The 21257-nt window shown below is 41.7% G+C and overlaps 1 protein-coding gene across 1 annotated transcript in view; it reads left to right on the top strand.

The window, feature by feature from the left end:
* Positions 1-21257, top strand: part of sgsm2 (small G protein signaling modulator 2) — a 156098-nt gene that overhangs the window by 92839 nt on the left and 42002 nt on the right. Inside the window, exons 3-4 of the mRNA XM_067967891.1 lie at positions 17596-17758; positions 19129-19287. Of these exons, the coding sequence (XP_067823992.1) occupies positions 17596-17758; positions 19129-19287 (322 nt within the window). The remainder of the gene's footprint in view (positions 1-17595; positions 17759-19128; positions 19288-21257) is intronic.

The following is a 21257-nucleotide window of genomic DNA, read 5'->3' as shown; positions in this document are numbered from 1 at the left end:
GCTTGGTAGGCCAGTTCAGAGGGTATTAAGAGTCGATCACACATGGTAGGACTGGAGTCCATTGTAGGCTACATCAGGGTCTCTTCCCTGAAGGACATTAGTGAACCAGTTGGGTTTTTACAACAATCCGACAGCTTTCATGATCATTTTGTTTTTCTTCTGTTCCAAGCATGCCTTGTGGGTTTAAAAAAATGTTTAAAAAATGGCCCCTCAAATCTTGTAAATGATTGACTTGACGAGACCAATAATTTGCCTTCAGAACAATAAGGCTGAAATACACCACCGATCGTGCGTATCAGAAATTCGGGCACGCGATGATCGGAAAATCATGTCCGTCCAAATTTCCAGTATGCTTTACCGGCAGATATTGGACCGGATTTTGCTGTGAACGACGAACAAACGGCACCAGCTGTTCATTAGACTTGCACTTACCCATAGACCTTTTATGGGGTTTTGCACGGCAAACTCCTGTAAATTAGAGATACATTCAGCCCAGCGCCCTCTACAGGGCATCTGGGACCTGTGCGAACTAGGCAAACAGCTGTGTATCTCCTTAACCAATCAGATTGAAGCATCGTTAATAACAGCGCAGAGTCTGAACCAGGAAGTGTAAGTTAAAATAGTGAATTCAATGTCAAATCAGGTACAGAAAGCGAAATGGAGAGGGTAAGAAAGATTGAATTAAAAGATAGAGATAAAAGAGACACACAATTTTTTAAAAAAATTATTTACGTTTTTTCAAATGTCCAACAATAATTAAAATCTGAAGGAATGAGACGCCACACTTGTAAAAGTTAATTTTCAGTGCCAGAGAGGTTGTTTGGCAGTAATTAAGACTTACCACGCCATTAAAATGGTACTTAGACTTGAAATGACTTGACTTAACTTTTGTTGGCAAGCTTAATCGGTATCTGCGTCGTCAATAAAGGAACTTAACGCCGTTCAATAGGGGGAGTCAGACGGCGAGATGCCGTTTTCAAGCAGCTTTTGGAGGAGCGTGGCATCTCGAACAACTTCCGGATTTCCGCGTTTAACTGCGCATGTGCAGTTGCCAGAAGTTGCTTTCCGATTTGCACATTAATAACAGTGAGCGCTGTTAGTCTCACCGTTACTTTTACAACAAAATCCCACCCAATGTACAATGTTGGAAAGTTGCCCCTCATGAGCGGTGTTGTTGATTACTTGGTCTCCAAGAACTGTCCAAATCATTAAGGAATCAAGCCCTATATCTGGTTTGTAAATCTCTGCAAAAGTAAATGAAAATATTTTTTTCTAATAGCTGCAATGTTTGGCATTAACATTTGCTTTAAGGTCTGTAATTCTCATTTAACTTCTACTGAGATCCCATCAGACTTCACATCCTCAAAAAACCATCAGTTTATAGCAGGCAGAAAGAAACATGATTTTTATATCAGTCCATTAAAGAAGGATTTTATTCTCATTACCTTCCTGGAAATTTAATTTCCTCCACGTTATTTTTGGTAACGTGTTCACATGTAATTCATATCTGTGCTATTTTAATGCAGTAGTTTAGCTATTTTATTTTAAATTACTTTAAAGTAGCACAGGTAAGAATTTAATGCAAACGTATTAACCAGTGAGCTAAAAATAGCACGCAGAGGAAATTAAATGTCCTGATGCTTGAGGATGTGAAGAATGGTGACGTTTCTTTTAACCTAATCCAGGCACACTGAAGAGATTAACAAACGATGCCAATCCATGGGTCGAGCCGACTGTTTGCAGCTGATGGAAGCTCTTCACGGGCATTTTCATGAAATACACTGGAGGTTCCCCTGACAGCAAACTCAGTGTGAAATTAGCCATGATTTCAGCTGGAGTGCTACTAGGGCATACGAGTGGCTTTGGTGCCCCTGCGCTAGGGTAGCAAGAGTTCAAATCTGCCACGGTACTTGTTCCTGACCGTTAACCAGTGACCCCTGCTGAATGTGGGCATCTAGTAGGGACAGGATCTAGCTGAGCTGTGATGCCTCCTATGGTGGCAGTCATTGCCTAGACTCACACATGGGGTGAACTGGTGCTCGTTGTATCCCAACAAGAATCTGTGCTTTCAACAACAACTACAACAACTTGCATTTATATAGTGCCTTTAACTCAATAAAATATCCCACAGCGTTTTACAGGAGCGTAATCAGACAAAACTTGATACCGAGCCACATAACAAGATATTAGGACAGGTGACCAAACGCTTGGTCAGAGGTAGGTTTTAAGGAGTGTCTTGAAGGAGGTAGAGAGGTTTATGGAGGGCATTCCATAGCTTAGGCCCTAGACAGCTGAAGTCACGGCTGCCAATGGTGGGGCGAAGGAAATTGGGGATGCGCAAGAGGCCAGAATTGGAGAAACGTAGAGTTCTCGGAGGATTGTAGGACTGGAGGAGGTTACAGAGATAGGGAGGGGTGAGTTCATGGAGGGATTTGAACACAAGGATGAGAATTTTAAATTTGAAGCGTTGCTGGACCGGGAGTACAATATAGGTCAGCGAGAACAAGAGAAGAGGGGAGAAAAGGAAAGAAGTGGACCAGGGCAGTTCTTCAATCTGAAACTGGACTACTTCAAAATCAGAGAATTAAATATTTTCTTCAGTTGCTGGAATAAAGGCACCATTCCTGGAATATTGCAATGGGAATCTATGACCTACTTACGAATACAGTTACGCAATCCTGGTAATTGTGCCTACATAATTACCAGGATTGTACAATCCTGCCTACATTGACTTAAATGGAAAAGAAAATTGAGTGCCTTGTAAAACGGGCTGCCCTTTCAGAGTACTGGCGTAAACCAATTACACCCCCAATGATCCTGAGCCTGAAAATATAATTCCTAATCCAGTTACTTGTGACAAATATCGTGACTGCATGAATCAAGGACTGACAACAGTTGCTGTGTCACAGAGCTGCCAACAGAGACTGAAGTTGCAGTATAAACACCAAGTTGGATTAAATTAGCACCTTGGTGGCTGGGATCTGACCAAATCATAAATCAGTGTTTGGTCCATAAATCAGTGTTACCTTTTAAAAGAATGGTCCTGTCACTACAAAATTATGGGTTAGCATTTCTAATGTTCTGATGCCACACAGCAAAATGCTTTTACGTTAGAGGAGCGGAAGGATATAAACAGTGATGTTCCCCAGGGGTCGGTATTGGGACTGTTGCTCTTCTCGTCTCAATACTTGCAGATGACTCAACAATGGGGAGCGTGGTTAACTGCGAAGAGGACTGTTTGTGACTTCATAAGGAAAGAGACAGATTAGTAGATTGGGCTGATAGATGTCACATGAAATTTAATGTGAAAAAACGTGACATTTTGGTAGGTAGGATAAGGAGAGGACATGAGAGAGACAGATTAGGGAGTCAGACACACAAATCTGTAAAAATGTTGATGAAGTTGTAAAGAAAAACAATGGGTTCTTAAGTGTTATAATTAGGGTCGTAGACTGTATGAATAATTGGCTATAGTTCACATACATTATTGGGGTAGAAATTGGACCTCGTTGCTCCAGTTTAACAGGCGTAAAACAGACTCAACGAGGGCCAATTTTGGGGATCAACGTCCTGCGCCACAAAGACACCTAAAAGACGTCCAACCCGACGTTGGGTCAGGCCATTTTTAGGTGACCGGGGCGACTGCTCAAAACCGGTGTTAGGCCTCTTGTTAACAAATGCAAAGGACCTAACGCCTGTTGTAAGACCTCTCACGGAAATTGAGCTGCCCTGACCGGACCAGAAGTTGGTTTTCCAGGTGTGGGTGAGGCCTAGCAAGTGGCCTCCACCAAAATGGCTTTAGGTTTGATGTGGAACCAGAAGGAGCTTGAGTGCTCCTTTCGGCTCCACAGCACTCTGGAGGGCTGCTGCAGACCCACGATCGTGCCCCCCCCCCCCCCGGGACTTGCTTTTGGGTCTTTGCCAGTGAGACGTGACCTGGCATTGATCTTTATAAAATGGGTGAGCTGTCTGTGGAGGCATGACAGGTGTTAGCATCTCTCCCAAATAACATTAATGGGGCTTGGGGCCCAATCTTGGCCGGTTTCAGGCCTCCCGGTTGAAGCGCTGATTTCAGGCCCGAGAAGTATAAATGGAACTGTTGGGAACCAATGGCATTGTTGGCCCATGATAATGTTGGTCTACAAATCTGCCAGTGGATCAAAGCCTCCTGTGGCAGCAAAGTAAACAAAGACAGCCAGTCCCATGGATTTGCACTGTGGGTCTCCATATCACATAGATAAAGGACACAATTACAAGTTCATGGCTACCCAGAAAGGAAATGCAAATATCTCTGGAATCTTCCTTCCATTGCGGGGAGGAAATGTTGCACAAGGTCACAGAACAAATACCAATTCAGATCAAAAGAATGAACATCTTAAATCAAGAAAGATAAATAAATGATCTTTGGGACAATTACTGGCCAATTTATATTGCTGTCATTTCCCTACAGGTGTGGTCATTTATACTTAGTGTACCTGAATCTGGGAGAGTCACAGGTCTGCAGTTAGCTCCTTCCAGTAGAGATGAAAGAAGGAACTTGCATTTACATAGTGCTTTCCACAACCTCAGGATGTCCCAAAGCACTTTACAGCCTGTTAAGTAATTTGAAGTGTGGTCACTGTTGCAGTGTAGGGAAACACGGCAGCCAATTTGCGCACAGCAAGGTCCCACAAACAACAATCAGATAATCTGTTTTAGTGATGTTGGTTGAGAGGGAAATATACACTGGGGCGAACGCCCTTGCTCTTCTTCGAATCGTGCCATGGGATCTTTTACGTCCACCTGAGAGGGAAGACGGGGCCTCGGTTTAACATCTCAGACAAAAGACAGCACCTCCGACAGTGCAGCACTCCCTCGGTACTGCATTGATTTGTCAGCCTAGGTTATGTGCTCAAGTCTCTGAGTCAGAAGGTTGTGGAATCAAGCCCCACTCCAGAGGCAAGAGTGATTTCTGATGCTCTGGAATCTACCCCTTTATATTAAGGGGGAGGGGGAAGCACTGGTTGCATGGCCAGTTCTTTTCTGTTCTAGCTGTTTTGGAATCTGCTCCACAGTATTAGATGGGATCATGTCTACAGCACCAGAACTTGAGGTACTGTTGCAGAATCATTTTTCAAGCAATTCTGCAATATAAACATGCCACAGGCACTCGTTCCTCTTGTATATTTTGCCTTCTGCAATATAGCTGGATTGCGGCACTTCTTAAAGCATTTACCAAGCAATGACAGTGTGAAATACCTAGCTTTGTGTTGTCAGAGCCTTCTGTGTGGGGAGGGTGAGATCTGCAGTGCTAGGAGTACACAGGTTCCACTTGAAGGGTTACCACTGAGCTTATAATGACCTTATTGGAAAAAGAGCATTACTTGGTGTAAATACCTGGCAGGCACAGGCCTTTTGAGTAAATTTCCTGAGTAAATATAAGCCAACTGATGTTTAACTAGAACAGAAATCTGTAGAAATTGTCTGTTGTTATTGGAAAACACGTACAAGTCAGCTGTGTAAAAATTGCGCGAGACTCTCGTGATAGAAAAATGCCAAGAATTGTCACACATGCCTAAGGTATCTAGATGTAAAGATTGTGCACGCGCTTGCTATCAAGTTTTTTCACTATAAATTCCAATGTCCGTATTTATAACGGGGCTGCCTATATAAATTTGTCGCACTGTAATTACTTCTTCTTGCCAGTGGAAGCATTGCAGTGTGATTTTTGAGCTGTTTGTGTAACTGGACTGATGAGAATCCTTTAAAATCCCTCATCTGTGTGGCAGTTTCCTCTCTGCTTAGCTTTTGGTGATACGGTACTTGTTTTGATGTCATAAGACACCGTATAAATACATCATTTTAGTTTAATTTGACTTTTCTTTCCAGTGCCCTGCAAGGACGACTTGAACCTCCCTGTCTCTGGACTTGCCTCTCCCACCCAGCACCGCCATCTGAAGACAAACATCCTCCCCATCAGTAAATTCATGCCACTGAGTGTTCCCTTGCGTCCCCGGCATCCTTGGGATCCCGAATAAGAGCAGGGGCATTCTCCCTGGTGTCCTGACCAATATTTATCCCTCAACCAACATCGTTAAAAAGCTGAGATTGTCTAGTCATTATTACATTGCTGTTTGTGGGAACTTGCTGTGCGCAAATTGGCTGCCTGTTTCCGCCATTGTAACTGACTACCCTTCAAAATTATTTAATTGGCTATAAAGCTCTTTGGGACGTTCCCATTTTCTGCTCCCGCCCTTTCCCTGACGTCAATCTTGCCAGTTTCGGGCAGGACACAGTGCTCCTTAAACGAGGCCCAGGAGTTAAAATGGCCATCACTCACGCTGAACTTTCCACAGGGGTTTCCCACCTGCCCTGAATGTGCCTCGGGTTAAGATTGACCCCAAAAGTGCCAATCACATTAAAAACCCTGATGAACCAATCAAGAAACAATTCACGACCATCCCTGAGCGCATATCTAACTAAATTTACTTTTAGCCGCTATGAGCATTTCACCACAAAACGTATCCTCTGACTCACTATTAGCAATGCCATGGAAGATTCACACATCTGAAGTGATTTTTTTGAATTCTCTGACTAAAGCAACGTGAAGTAGCTGCATGCCTTGGCACAGGAAAACAAACAGTTGGTTTTCTTTAGCTGTTGGCCTGGCGCTGAAAATATAATTTGTTGTTTGATAATCTTTGTGAATTGTGTGCCTATCAAGTCTTGTTTGTGTAAATGCTGTTTCCCACATTTTGGCATGAGTTATGTTTTTTTAAATAAGCTAGAAATTAAGGGTTGCTTAGAGACTAGTACGTCTGCAAAAACCATAGGATGTTGATATAAATGTATATTTAACCTGCTCTCTTCTCCCATCCATTAGTTCCTGTTGAACTTCCCTGAAACAAAATTGTGGTGTGTATCCCTCTAAATGTGTCAATTGCCTTTTTCACAGCACTGTAGTGTTTTATTGATGCCGCTTTTACACTGAGTTCTAGTGCCGTAATCTGACTTCAATACATGAATCTATCCAACTGTCTGGACCCTGTAACAGGGTGGCTCCACAGCCACATGCACCTATCCTTGCTTTGTGCCTATATGTGCCTCCGGGTACCTGAGACAACTGCACGTACGTGGAAATGAATTACTTGCCTTCATTAGCATATGGCGGGCAGAATGGGCTGCTTGTAGCCACAAATCTGGTAACTGGTAACCAACGTCTCGAATTTAAAATTCTCACCCTTGTGCTCAAATCCATCCATGGCCTCGCCCCTCCCTATCTCTGTAACCTCATCCAACCCTGTACAGATTGAGGCAGAGAATTGTTACGGCGGCTGAAAGGGAACTGAGTTCCTTTTCACTACGATTTGATTAGGTTCAGTGTTTTTTCTGTGGAAAATAGAGCGGTAACATAATACAGAAATCAGAAAGGTCAGATGAGTTTTTTTTTTCCCCTAATATGTGACTGGTTCAGTGTTCTGCTCTCAAAAGTAATCAAAAAACAAGAACATGAGGCTGCAGACACAAATTTTAATTATATTTAGGTGTAAGCGCAAATCCCAAGAGAGTGACACAAATGGAGATGTGAACTATAGGTGGCGTTCTTCCCTACTCACCTTAGTTGGTGCCCACGCTCCAAATTAAGTCCCATTGGAGCCTGGTTGTTCAAAGTAGACCTATCTGTGCCTTGTACATGTCTGTGATTTTTGTGGTTGCAAATGAGAAAAGGTTTACTTCGAGCTTCTTAATTTACATGCCACTCGTCTGTTTGCAGGGTGAGGGAGGGAGAAACAATTGGTGTGTGGAGGGGTCAGCTCCACACACCACCTAGTGCCAATCATAGAGATCCACAGTAGGGTCGCCAACCCTCCAGGATTGCCCTGGAGTCTCCAGGAATTAAGGATTAATCTCCAGGATACAGCTGCAAGCAACCCGGGAGAAAAGTCCGAGGGGGCATTAAAAAAAAATTTTTGAACTCTTTGTTTATTGTTTATAAAAATACTGGAGATGGGGAGGGGGGAGGGAAAGGCTGTTTGACTGACAGTGAAGAACCATCCAGTCTGTTTGCTTTCCAATTGGTATGAGAAGATTGGGTACCGCGAGGACGGACATGTTGGGCGACCAATAGCGGGAGCGTGGGGTCGGAGGCCGGAGGTCATATGATGAAATCTCCTGGAATATGTCCAACCAGAGTTGACAACCCTACTCCACAGACAGAAACAAAGGAAGACGTTGCCTGCCTTTTTGGCATGGGGTTGGTGCATGACCAGGGAGACCAGAGATCAGAATGGGAGAAAATAAGTGGATTATGAAAACAATTTGCAAAATTACGTAACATTCAGGTTATTAGATGGTGAAGGAAGCAAAGAAAGAAAACATATGTTTCATAATGAGATAATCCTAATTATTAAATGATTTTGATAAGCCGATTGGCAAAGAATAAAGCTATATCAACAAACCAGATTTTAACTGCGTAATAGGGAGATTTTCTGCAAGTGCAGATTAGATACTAAGTATCTAAAGTCATTCTTCATCTGATTTCTCAGAAAAATAAGAGACTGGAAGCCTGGATCATGTTTTTTTTTTAATCAGGTTGCTTACTGCAAAATGACAGCCCTAGCAGGGTGGCATGAGAACTATTCTGTTTCTAATTGGAAAAGTAAAAAAGGTGTTATTTTAATCTAATCCACCCGGCAATGGGAAGTAAAATGAGGCGGGGTGTAAAACAGGCAATTGATCCCATCCCATTAGCTTCCTGCTAGACGAGCTAACTTAAAATTACTCCCAAAGAACCTGTTAGTGGGAGTTTGTTACTCTGTTGTCTTCCCCTGGTTTTTTGGGTACCCTATGCTTGGTTCAGAGATTATCCTGTGGTACCTCAGCTGAGCTCAGTCTATTGATAAAGATGATGTGGAGATGCCGGTGATGGACTGGGGTGGACAAATGGAGAAGGAGATAATCTCCGAAAGCTTGTGATTTTAAAATAAAATTGGTGGACTATAACCTGCTATTGATAAGGAAGTACTATTTTCCAGGAACAACTACTTGCATTTATATAGTGATAGATAAAGGGGAGAATAAAGATAAATGGAGTTAAAAAGCAGAGCATGCAAGAAGTTCAGAGGAAGAAATGCATTTTTTTTTTACAATTACATTCAATTTTTATTCATTAGAGAGAAACAGAAGAGACAGTAAATGGGGTGAACACAGAGAGACTGCAAAATGGCTGGCACCAGGCCAGCTTGCCTTTTATATGCACAATGTTGCACATTCTCTATCTCACATTAGATTGGATTATCTTCACACAAAGCTGTTGTATCCCAGACTAAGCAACAGCTGGCAAATAAGCATACAAGTGTTGATAATATAGCCAGTTGCATAATAATAAATTACACCTGTACTGTGTATTATCTTAACTGTTTTATTGAAAGACTTATTGTATAAAACAACAGAGACATTCTGCCCAAATTAGATTTTGTACTGTCTGAATGATGAATAAAGAATATGAACATTCAAAATGGCACCCAGAGAGCAGGCCAAATCCAAGGATTCAAATTCAGTTATAAAAATACTATGATACTTGCATTTGAATATTGCCTTCTCACATCATTGAAATGTCTCAGCATTTCGCAGAGAGTTATGTTTGGAGAGCAGTGACTTGGTATATAGGCAAATACTGCAACCACTTACACCAAACAGCAAATTAGATAAATGACTTCTTTTGGTGGTATTGATTTGATCCATTAATGTTGGGTAACCAGGAGAACTCTTTGTATATTCGATCTTTAAAGTCTATCTGAACATCAACAACTTGCATTTTATATAGCACCTTTAATGTAGTAAAACAACCCAAGGCGCTTCGCAGAAATGTAATGAGACAAAAAAAATTTGACACTGAGCCAAAGAAGGAGACATTAGGACAGGTGACCAAAAGCTTGGTCAAAGAGTTATGTTTTAAGGAGTATCTTAAAGGAGGAGAGAGAGGTGGCGAGGCTTACGGAGGGAATAACTGAGCTTGCGGCCTAGAAAGTTGAAGGTATGGCCGCCAATGGTGGGGCGAAGGAAGTCAGGGATGCACAAGAAGCCAGAGCAGGAGCTCAGTTTAACATTTCTTCCTATTGGACAGGTACATTTTTCTTCAGGACACAGCCCAGTGGTGCACAATGACATTAGAAATCTCCCATACTACTACATTGATATCAGAAGTGAAGATGATGGCATAACACGTGTGTGACAATTCATGAGCATCATATATTTGATCAAATCCACGAGTGGTTGAAACGCAGTATCGGCTGGAACCCCAGTTGTATTTAGTTAACACAGCAACTAACTAAATCAGCTTTTATATCAGTCTTCTGGGAGCCTGGAATATGTGAGCCAACTCCTGGCGTTTATACTGTTAGATCTGCAGACTTTTATATCGCATGAGACTTGTGCTATTGCTGCCAGGTTCTGTGGCATGGAGCCTCATGCAGCTGGCTACATGCCAAAATTAAAACTGTCAGAACTCTCTTAGCAGCAGCAGCCAGGAAGGCCAGTTATTAACGGGTCTTCCAGGCCAGCTGTCTTAGCGAAACCTGGTAGTTTTATATTCGATTTGCGGCCAGCTGTGCTAGATCCACACACACGAACCCCACAGCACTAATGCAATATAAAACCACCTTTGTAGAGTCAGGTCTTTCTTGGTCTACGAGTCTTCCGCTTGTCTACAGAAACTGGATTTGAGAGCATAAACGTGGGAGCCAGCTCAGACACCAAGCTTCCAAAACCTACCTTAACAGAAGACTAACGTAAAAGACCCTTAACATTTTTTTATTAAGACCCTTCGTTTAAGTGTTTCTGTGTTGGGATGTTTGATTTTATTGCATTCCTACAACAGTGACTACACTTCATTGGCTGCGAAACGCTTTTAACGTCCTGAGGTTGTGAAAGGCACTATATCAATGCAAGTCTTTCTTTTCTTCTTTATAGCTTATTTGATAACAATTTTAACTAAAATTTGAGTGATAGCAGCAGTGTGAATCCTAGTAGCTCCCGAGAGCTGAAAGTGGTTTTATGAAAAGCGGCTTCACAATGGTGATCTCGTACTGCTGGGGGAGGTCGCATTGTTATATAAACTGACCTTCATTAGTAAAGAAATGGAGCTACTTCATTATGGCAAAGATGATGCAGTTAAAAAGGAAACTAACTGCAGTGGTTTAATGATTCTGTATACTTATTAAAGTTGCTAAGTTAACATCGGGAGGCACAGATGCCCCTCTGCCCTTCATTGTTCTACTTTGTACAGACGGACCCACAACTAACTACTCTTTTTTTCCTCCCCTTTTTCTCACTATGCTGGCGTATGGTTCTATGGGCACAGGCAGTCCTGTGGTACCTTGCCCAACTGATCATTCTTAATGAGCCTAGACAGCAAGTGACAACAGTCTATTCCATTGAGAGTACATCGTTACCAAGCTAGATCCTATTCTTGTCTGAGGTTCGCACATAGAGGGGTGGATATTTCTCTGTCCTGCACTGCACTGCACTGCCTTGGGACTTTCTGAGATTTCCCCCAAACAACACAACTGGGTCTAAGCCTGTGTTAGGCACAGGTCCAGCATTCATATTTAAATAAGACAGGAGGGGTGTTCGCAACCTACCATCTCATTCTGCTTCTCAATCTGTCCTTTCGGCATCCCAGCAGTATGGTGGTTTGCATCCTAATTCTAAAATGTTTTCGTCTGAAATGTTTATTTCCACTAGACATGGCCTCACCAGCTCATCACGGCAATCATCTTAGCATTCCTCCAGCAACCAAAGTTCTGAATTTTCAGAATATTTGTCCAAATCATGTAGCTGTGTCCAATTCTGTGTTTATTTAATTGCTCTTCCCATTGTTCATTTTGCTCCTCTCCATTAAAGATTTCTCTTTCCAAGTCGTACACAATTTCCTGAGTGAGAGGAGTGGATGAGTGTCTGCGCTCTAATATTGGCCTTCGGCATTTGGTAATGAGATGGCCAATAACACACAGGGTGACTAACCCACCAATTTCCCTTCCTGCTCTGTTGGGAAAGGGCCTGTCTATCCTGCAACTGCTTCCTCCAGAGAAGGCGGACAAAATTAGGAACTTGCCATGTAGTGAATTCTAAGCATGTATTCAGATCCTACTATTCATGCTGCATCAGTGCTATAGGTGTCAGCTGTGGCTCAGTTGGTAGCACTCTTGCCTCTGAGTCAGAAGGTTGTGGGTTCAAGTCCCACCCCAGAGACTTGAGCACAAAATCTAGGCTGGTACTCCAGTACAGTACTGAAGGAGTGCTGCATTGTCGGAGGTACCGTCATTCGGATGAGACGTTAAACCGAAGCCTCATCTGCCCCCTCGTGAATATAAAAGATCCCATCGCACTATGTTGAAGAAGAGCAGTGGTGTTCTCCCCAATATTTATCCCTCAACCAACATCACTCAAAAACAGATTATCTGGTCATTATCTCATTGCTGTTTGTGGGACTTTGCTTTGTGCAAATTGGCTATCGTGTTTCCTATCTTACATCAATTGTGTAAAATCTACTAGAAGCAGGAATAATTCTAATTAATTTAAAGGAAGCAGTCACTATTAAAGAAAGAACTTGCATTTATATAGTGCTTTTCACAACCTCAGCACAAAGTGCTTTACAGCCAATGAAGTACTTTTGAAGTGTGGTCACTGTTGTAATATAAATCAGCTGATCAAAAAACACCGCACAATAAAGTAAAGTCCTTAATGTTCTGGTGTGAAGCAGATGTGTCCATTTCTGATACATTAGGTATTGTCAGACCACAGAAAATCAGCCAGTCACTGCTTGATCGGTGACTACACTTCAAAAAGTACTTCATTGGCTATAAAGCGTTTTGGGACGTCCTGTGATTGTGAAAGGGACTGTATAAAGGCACGTTCTTTCTTTCACCTCTACTGGAAGCAGCTGTCTGCAAGCCTTTCTTCCTTTACCTCTTTGCCTTGCCACTGTTCCAGCTTAATTCACACATTACTTCTCACTATGTGATCTGCAACTTTCACTGCACGACACAGGGAACACTTGATTGAGATGAATTCATTTGGACCTGTAATTTGACTCTTTAATAAAATATGCGATTATCTCAACATCATATTCAAAATCTGACTCTGCAGGAGTTGGAATGTGAAGTGGACTTGAGGAAAGATCACCTTCAGAATCTCTCCTTTTGTATTCTGTTTTCAATTGAAAAGCCTAAAAAGCCCATAAGTGCAGGACATCAAGGTTGGAAAGATCATGTGAGATGAGGGTAAATCAAGAACTACTAGTTAGATGATGCCAAGTTTGTTTTTTAATATGCTGTAGATTTTAGGAAGAAGGGAAGATTGAGGAAGGTAACGAGTGAATTTAGAGGAAGGGGCTGTGTGATGACTCATTTTAACTTATCAGGATTTATGATTAGCCATTTTTGGGATAAAATAGGTTTAATCTTTCCTGGTGATGTACATAAAATAAAATATTACCACCATCAATTGTGTAAAATCTAAAAGCAAGAAAAATTTTAATTCATTTAAAGGAAACAGTCACTATAATAGAACAAAAGAACTTGCATTTATATAATGTTTTTCATGACCTCAGCCCGTCCCAAAGCGCTTTACAGCCAATGAAGTGCTTTGAAGTGTAGTCACCATTGTAATATAAACCAGTTGCTCAAAAATCACCGCACAATAATGTCCTTAATATCCTGGTGCGAAGCAGATGTTGGTGCCATGGGTCCATTTCTGATACATTACGTATTGTCTTACCTCTGAAAATTAGCCAGTCTCTGCTTAAATTGTAGAAAATTATTCACGGGGACTGGAATATATAATAGAAAATTAGGGCACATGATTTGGCACAGTGCAACACCCTGTGACACAATTTCTTCTTACTGCATGCATTGTTTCTTTCTTAGATATGCTCACTGTTAGAGCTGCAGTGTTCTCACTCCTACTTTAGACACCACTGACCTTGAACAGGTCATAACATCTTAACATCAATATTGTTACTCTGTACACTTCTACTTTATACTTCAAAGCATTGTAATTCAAGCCTACTACCGCAAAAAGCATCCATTACATTTGTCACACTACAAAATCTAGGGACTACTGGATAGAACAAGGGACCTGTTATCACTCATATGTTTAGAAACTGGCATTTTTCAGGGCTCATCACACAAAATTGCAGTGTTCATCTTAGCAAGTCACACGATGTGGCAAGTGTAGACAGTTGTGGAATTTGTCTCTGGATGATGCACTTTACCTACTTATAGGTAATGCTTAGGAGAATTGAAGTGCTGGAAGCAATGCAGAGAAGGAGCCATGAACTTGGTCCCTAGTGTTAGAAGTCTGAGTTATGAATAAAGACTGTAGATACTTGGGCTTTTCATCCTTGAAAGGTGCCTTGGGGCGTTTTTTATTGTTAAAGATGCTATATAGTTGTTGGAGAAAAGGCATCTGACATCTTAGAGGTACACGAGAGTTACGGGTATGGAAAAGGTAAATCCAGAGTCTTTCTTTAAAGTAAATTGTGAAAGTAGGACAAGGGCAAAAAGTCCTTCCTCATCTGTAATTATCTGGTGATCCTGTAATATTGACATGTTGGCACTGTAAGGTTAGACTGAGATGTCAACCGCTGAATTCACTTGTACTGGAAGACATTCACCCTCTTTTCCTGAACAAGGTTTTGATTGAACATATTGGGCAGTGGGATAGTATCATAAAGACTGCCTCTCTTGAATTTAACTGGCAATTAAAATCAATGAATCCAGTTTGAAACCATATTGAGAGACTACCAGTATACTTTTAAATGACTACCTGATGTTAGTCCCAAAAGTGGTCATTATGGATAGTTTTTATATCATATATGTGCTTATGTTTCTCTCCCAGCCATTTTCGTAATCATCAAACATCGATGTTTCAAACATCCATTGAAATAAAGCCGGCTGCATTAGCCAGCATTTTTCTGCGGCTTCAAACTTCTGAGATTATATTGTCAAGTATTAGAGGTAATGGAATGTTGCTGTTAACATAAATTATTGCACAAAAGTCCAGATCAATATTCTGTGTACCCAGAGTTAATTATGGGTCAATCATAGTCCTTTTAATATTAAATATATTATATTTCCATATGGGACCTCTTGAGATCAATAACTCTGAAAAGAACAATGATCTCGGCTTTCAGGCAGTCCCGAGCGAGTCTCAATTGCTCCTTTGTCATCCTGAGCATCTAGCAATATTAGGATTCAGCTCATTTTTTAAATGGAATGCTTTGCATTTTTAATACAGAATCATTTTGGAGTGTGTGAAGCACAGGGACTTGGTAATGTTTTAAATGCAATATAATTAAGATAATTGCACAGTGTTTGCTGTAATCCACATTTCTTAATGATACTGAGAAATACTTTGATAAATGCACAGAATAATAACAAGTACTCTATTTGCATGTACTCCAGAATTCCTCCCTGTATTCTTTCACAGAAAAGAACAGGTTTATTAGGAACACATTTATTACCCTTGCCTTGCATATAGCATGTGTGTGTGTGTGTGTGTGTGTGTGTGTGTGAAAAAAATCTGAAGTATGATTTACTTGAAAAGGAGATATTTGCAGGACTATGGGGAAAGAACAGGGGAGAGGGACTAATGAGACAGCTCAAACATGATGGGCCGAATGGTCTCGTTCTGTGCTGGATGAGTCTATGATTTCATTCATAACTCATTGTTTTAAAAAAAAAAGTAGACATAACTTCATATAAAGTGTTATTGCACTTCAGAGACTCAAGAAGCAGAGAAAGTAGTTTAAATAAAATATTCGGTTTGTTCCAGTGTGACATCCAACTCTTAAATATTCTCAAAATATCATTGCTGACACTAACTTTTCAAGGTTGATGATGCTGGATAAGGAAAGCTGTGATCAAATGTAATATTTTAAAACACTTCAGTTTTCTAATTGTTTCTGGAGGGATACTACGATAATTTTGATGCAATAAGCATGCATTCAAGAGAAGCTACACATTTTATTTGTGTTTGTTTTTTTCAATAATTGTTGAGTCTTCCAAGACTTTGCTCATGAGGAAAAATAAAAAGTAAGACCAGAAATCGGACCTCGTTGCACCCCTTTTGCGGGTGTAAAACAGGTCCAGCTTTGGGACCAACTTCCTGCGTGCCAAAGGCGCCTGGAAAAATGTCCGACCCAAAATTGGGTTGGGTCTTTCTTCAGAAGGTGGCCTGAAACGGGGTCCGGGCCCCTCAGTTACACGTGTAAGGGACCCAATTCCTGCTTTAGGTCCCCTCACAGAAATTGGGCAGCGATGAGCGGAACAGGTGATGGACCTGCCCCGCTCGGAATTCTTCAGCAGCTGTTGCAGCTTAAGCAGTGGCCGCCAACTAAAGATTCTTTTTTTAAAAACAAAATTCTTAATAAAAAAAAAAGCCTTCCTGTGGATCCAGGATGTGCAGGAGTGCTCTACCCGACTTCACAGTGCTAGGCATTGTCTGCCCATCACCATCTCCCATGAGGCAAAATATTTTTTAAAAGACACAGAGACGGTGTGTTTTTTCAGGCTAGGGCTCATTTGATTACCACCGGAAAGCCGTGGGTGCTAATCAGGACGCCCAGCTGCACCTCGCTAGCTGCGGACGGACAAGTAATCAGCCAGCTCCCACGCTGAACCAGCTGGCAGGTTGGCCTTGTTTGGTGGTGGTGGGGGGGGGGGGGGGGAAGGATGGAAGGAAGGAGTTAATTCCAGATGGGGTCAAGCATGGGGCAGTATTTTTGTGAAACTAAGCGGAGCCCTTTGTTCAACGCCTGGTAGAAATGGGCAGAATGTGTGTGGCACACGCTCCACCCCTTTGTACCTGAAAATTGCAGAGTCATACAACCAGTGTAGGACTCTGATTTGCATATTTAAGTAGCCTCCCCCGGAAATAGGCAGACATGCTGCTCGCCCATTTACAGGTCCACTTGATAATTGCATTCGGGGTAACTTGGCTGCCAATGGGGCAGCCAACATGCCCCCTCCTCCCAATTATGAACTGCTGGCCATCTGGTTTTCAGGCAAGAAATGGGCAGCCGGCAGTTGAAAATTGCCCCTATCTTCACCAACTTGCCTTATGCAAAGCCACGGGAGATCGACTATTAGCCTATAAGTCTGTGCTTTGAATCTACACCTGATTATCAATGAGCACAAGCACAGGATCTTTCATCTCCTTGGCTTACTGTGAGCAACGCCCCTGTAATTATAATCATAAGGGTTGTCTAGTGCGTGTCTGTGCCTATCCTTTCAAAAAAAAAGCTCATCATCTGACTTACAGAAAGCAATACTACAGCAGACCTCAGCAGTTTATAACTAGTAACAATTACTACTGAATTTGTCTATTTGAAGCATTGGCCTTAAAGATACCGGCCAGGTTATCGGCTGAATATAATAACTATATGTTATACAGACCCAAGATTACCTTTCTGGCATATAGAAATTGCAGGATAACTGATTGCAAGCAACAACAAAAAAAACTTAACTTTCTCGATGAAGTGACCGCTTTAACTAGTTGTGTATTGGGAAAACTCTGTGGACTGATGAAAATCTCCTTTCTTCCCTTTTCTAGCTGTCGTGGAGGCCTGTCTGCTTTACATGCTGAAGCGCCGGGCTGCTGGCTTTCTCCGGAGTGACAAAGTTGCCGCGCTTTTTACCAAAGTTGGGAAAGTTTACCCAGTAGCTGGAGACCTGTGCAAGAAAGTTCAAGAACTACAGCAACAGCTGGACAACAAGTAAGTGGGAGTTTGAGGCTGTCTATGAACTCAGAGCCAGGCCAGTCTCGATTTGAATTTCAGAGAAAGGCTGCAGCAAGGGAATTCTGCCAAAGTTCAGTTTGGCTTCACTAACATGCAAATGTTGCAAATATTAGTATATCGGGAGGGGGGAGAAGCAAAGGGTATGTTACAGTGATTTTCATTGTTGCTGAGGTGGGCATTAAAACCAGCTGTGGGTAACGCAGATTATCCTAGTGGGAGGCCTGTGTTGTAACGAACAATGCTAGTCGGAATGGTCATCGGGCCAGGGCACTCTGACTTATAGCCTTGTTTCTTTCCATCTTACTGTCGTATTCCTGCACAGTCAATGTGCACAAGAATGCTTTTTCCCTCTTTATTTAATTTGCTACCTAATTATCACTTAATTTATTGACTTCACTTTATAGCTACTAATACTGGACACGTCAATGCTGCAATTAACAAGTAAATAGGGTTAGATGAAGTAGGGAGGGAGGGAAGCTTGTGTGGAGCATAAACATCGGCATGGACTTATTGGGCTGAATGGCCTGTTTCTGTGCTGTACCTTCTATGTAATTCTATGTAAAATTCGGTGAAACATTAAAGATGTGTATGATTGTAGAATTTGTGTCTTATCTCAATTTTTTGTAATATCAGCCAGGATGCTGTATAGTTCTCTCATGGTATCATAGTTGGATGGAAATATGTATTTATTTTCTCCCCTCATCATAGAACTGACTCATGCTGGGTAATGTGCCCTATAACACGTCCCATTCTTCATGTGTGAGCCTAGACAGTGACTATTGGCTGTCTATCAACCCAATTGGGGAGTGGGCAGCATCACAGCCGGAATTGACCCTGTCCTCACCAAGAGTCCACCCACAAGCACTGTCCAGCAAGAGGCACTGGCTAGCAGTCAGGAATGGAACTCTAGCTCTTGTTTTTGCACCAACCCTAGCCCACAGACCTCAAGGCCATTTGTAACACGCCCACTGCTAACCCAGCTGGGAATGGCCAACGTAGCATAAACTGGGGATTGAGACTTTTGGGGACTTTTCTGGTGTGTAGGACTCACTTCCATCACAGGGTGGTGAATTTACCAATCGTGCCTGAATAGAAATATTGTGGCTAATGATTGCAAACTAAAATCTTTGAAATATGGTCTTTACACAGAGAGCTAGTACATTGTATAAAATTAACTTCATGCAAATAGGATGAGATTTTAACTGATCTGCATGCTTAAGTCATTAAAAAAGAATCATCATAATATATTCAAAAGGTGTAGTGTTTGGAGCAATTTATTTTTAATGAGGACACTGATCCATTCCTTTTTAAGTTTTAAACTCTATGTATGTTCGTGTATTTGGCAGGAAAAACCAGTCAAATGGACAGGAATCACTGAAGAGGCAGGGATCTATATCCAAGAGCCCAACCCTTACACCTCAAGCTATCAAACACATCTGGGTGCGCACAGCCTTGTTTGAGAAAGTGCTGGATAAAATCGTGCAGTACATTGTTGATAACTCCAGGTAGGATTCTGATATGAAGGTGGCAGGACAAACATCCAATGTATTAATTCAGCAGCTCTGGTTAAACTTCACTGATCACAGTGGAGCAGGGACAGGAAAGCTGGTCCCTCAAACAGTGTTAACTTAGGAACACAGGAAGAGGAATTGGCCATTCAGCTCCTTCAGCCTGTTCTGCCATTCCAGTAGATCGTGCCTGATCTGTACCCCAACCACCTTTTACCCATTTTTGGCCCAATTGAAGCAAAGGCAAACCTCAACACATGTAGAATCTGATATTTAATTAGATACAAGTGGAACCTTGATTAACTGCACAAATGTTCAGGAGAGTTGGGCACCGACTTTGCAACAACCGGCTAAAGTTCAATTAAGGGTTAAGTTACGAGGCGAGATTACACAAATTGGGGTTGTATTCTCTCGAGTTTAGAAGATTAAGGGGTGATCTGATCAAAGTTTATAAGATGTTAAGGGGAAACGATAGGGTGGATAGAGAGAAACTATTTCCGCTGGTTGGGGATTCTAGGAGTAGGGGGCACAGTCTAAAAATTAGAGCCAGACCTTTCAGGAGTGAGATTAGAAAACATTTCTACACACAAAGGGTGGTAGAAGTTTGGAACTCTCTTCCGCAAACGGCAATTGATACTAGCTCAATTGCTAAATTTAAATCTGAGATAAATAGCTTTTTGGCAATCAAAGGTATTAAGGGATATGGGCCAAAGGCAGGTATATGGAGTTAGATCACAGATCAGCCATGATCTTCTCAAATGGCGGAGCGGGCACGAGGAGCTGAATGGCCTACTCCTGTTCCTATGTTCCTAAGTATTTTAAGTGATTTTTTGCAGCAGGTTAAACTGCCTGGTAGGACTGACTCTCCACGCAACCTTTATTTTTAGCTTCAGACCAAAAGACCAACAGGTTTCAGGGTGTTGGATCTAGGAGGCAGGTCGAATTGGGATGCCAGCATTTTATTTTAAGAATGTTATTTTTAAAAATGGAAAAACTGTGATTCTTATTTTCACAGGCTGAAAACATGCTAATCTATATAGATCAATCAGATGCTGGAAACTCCATCAAATATTCAAGGGAACCCTTCATTATGGCGTGTAATCAAGGTTCCACTCGAGTCAATTTTGAACCACCAGCAAATAATTTTTTTTTTGAAGATTTTCAAACAAGAAGGATTTGGAGCTTATAGTCAATTAAAATTAACTGAAAATGAAATTATTTTTGTAAATTACAATTTTCTTTTGAAAAAAAAAGTGACTATTTTAAAAGAAACAAAATTTCCCAAAGGCTGATCGGTTTGGAATGAGTCAAAAAGAATTTAAATATCAGGACTGTGAGTATGATATCTCATGGTTTTTAAGTGTGTAAAGTTGCATTTGGGTTTGTACTTCTACTTTAGGCTTGTTCTCATGTATCAGGTGGAAGTGTATCCTTTTTATGTTTTTTTTTGTGGTTGACACTTCTTTTAAAGGTATTTTCTCCTCTTCTTGGGGTAGTCTGCACCATGCATCATTTATGGTTGAGAGATTGGCCTGGGTGGGTGTTGTGAGTGGCCTGAGCTGATTCTGTATTGACATTCCCTATCTCCCTATGGGGAAACGGTGAGTTCCACTGGGTGCCTCCCCACAATGGCATAGATGAGATCAAGAAGCCAGTATGTGGAGATCATGGACATGATCGACAATCTATGATTCCTTTCCTCCTTCCCCAAGGCTTCTTCATAAGAACATAAGCATGGAATGAGAAAAGGTCACTCAAGCATGTTACGTCCCCAGAGCATACACAGTCTCCCCCAATCATCGGCCCCACCTGTTTAATCTCCTTAGCGAGCATTCTGCATAAATGATCCTTGATGTCCCATAGTTGATCAAGTAAAACTCCAGAATATTCATCCATCTTCCCCTGTCTGCACTAATTTATGCCAACCTGCTGCCCTCCACACACAACGCATCCTATCTGTCCTATCC

Source organism: Heptranchias perlo, chromosome 28 (genome assembly GCF_035084215.1).
Source record: "Heptranchias perlo isolate sHepPer1 chromosome 28, sHepPer1.hap1, whole genome shotgun sequence".
In the NCBI taxonomy this organism is placed as follows: Eukaryota; Metazoa; Chordata; class Chondrichthyes; order Hexanchiformes; family Hexanchidae; genus Heptranchias; species Heptranchias perlo.
The sequence above is the reverse complement of the archived record's forward strand: the minus strand, read 5'-3'. Positions and strand labels throughout refer to the sequence as shown.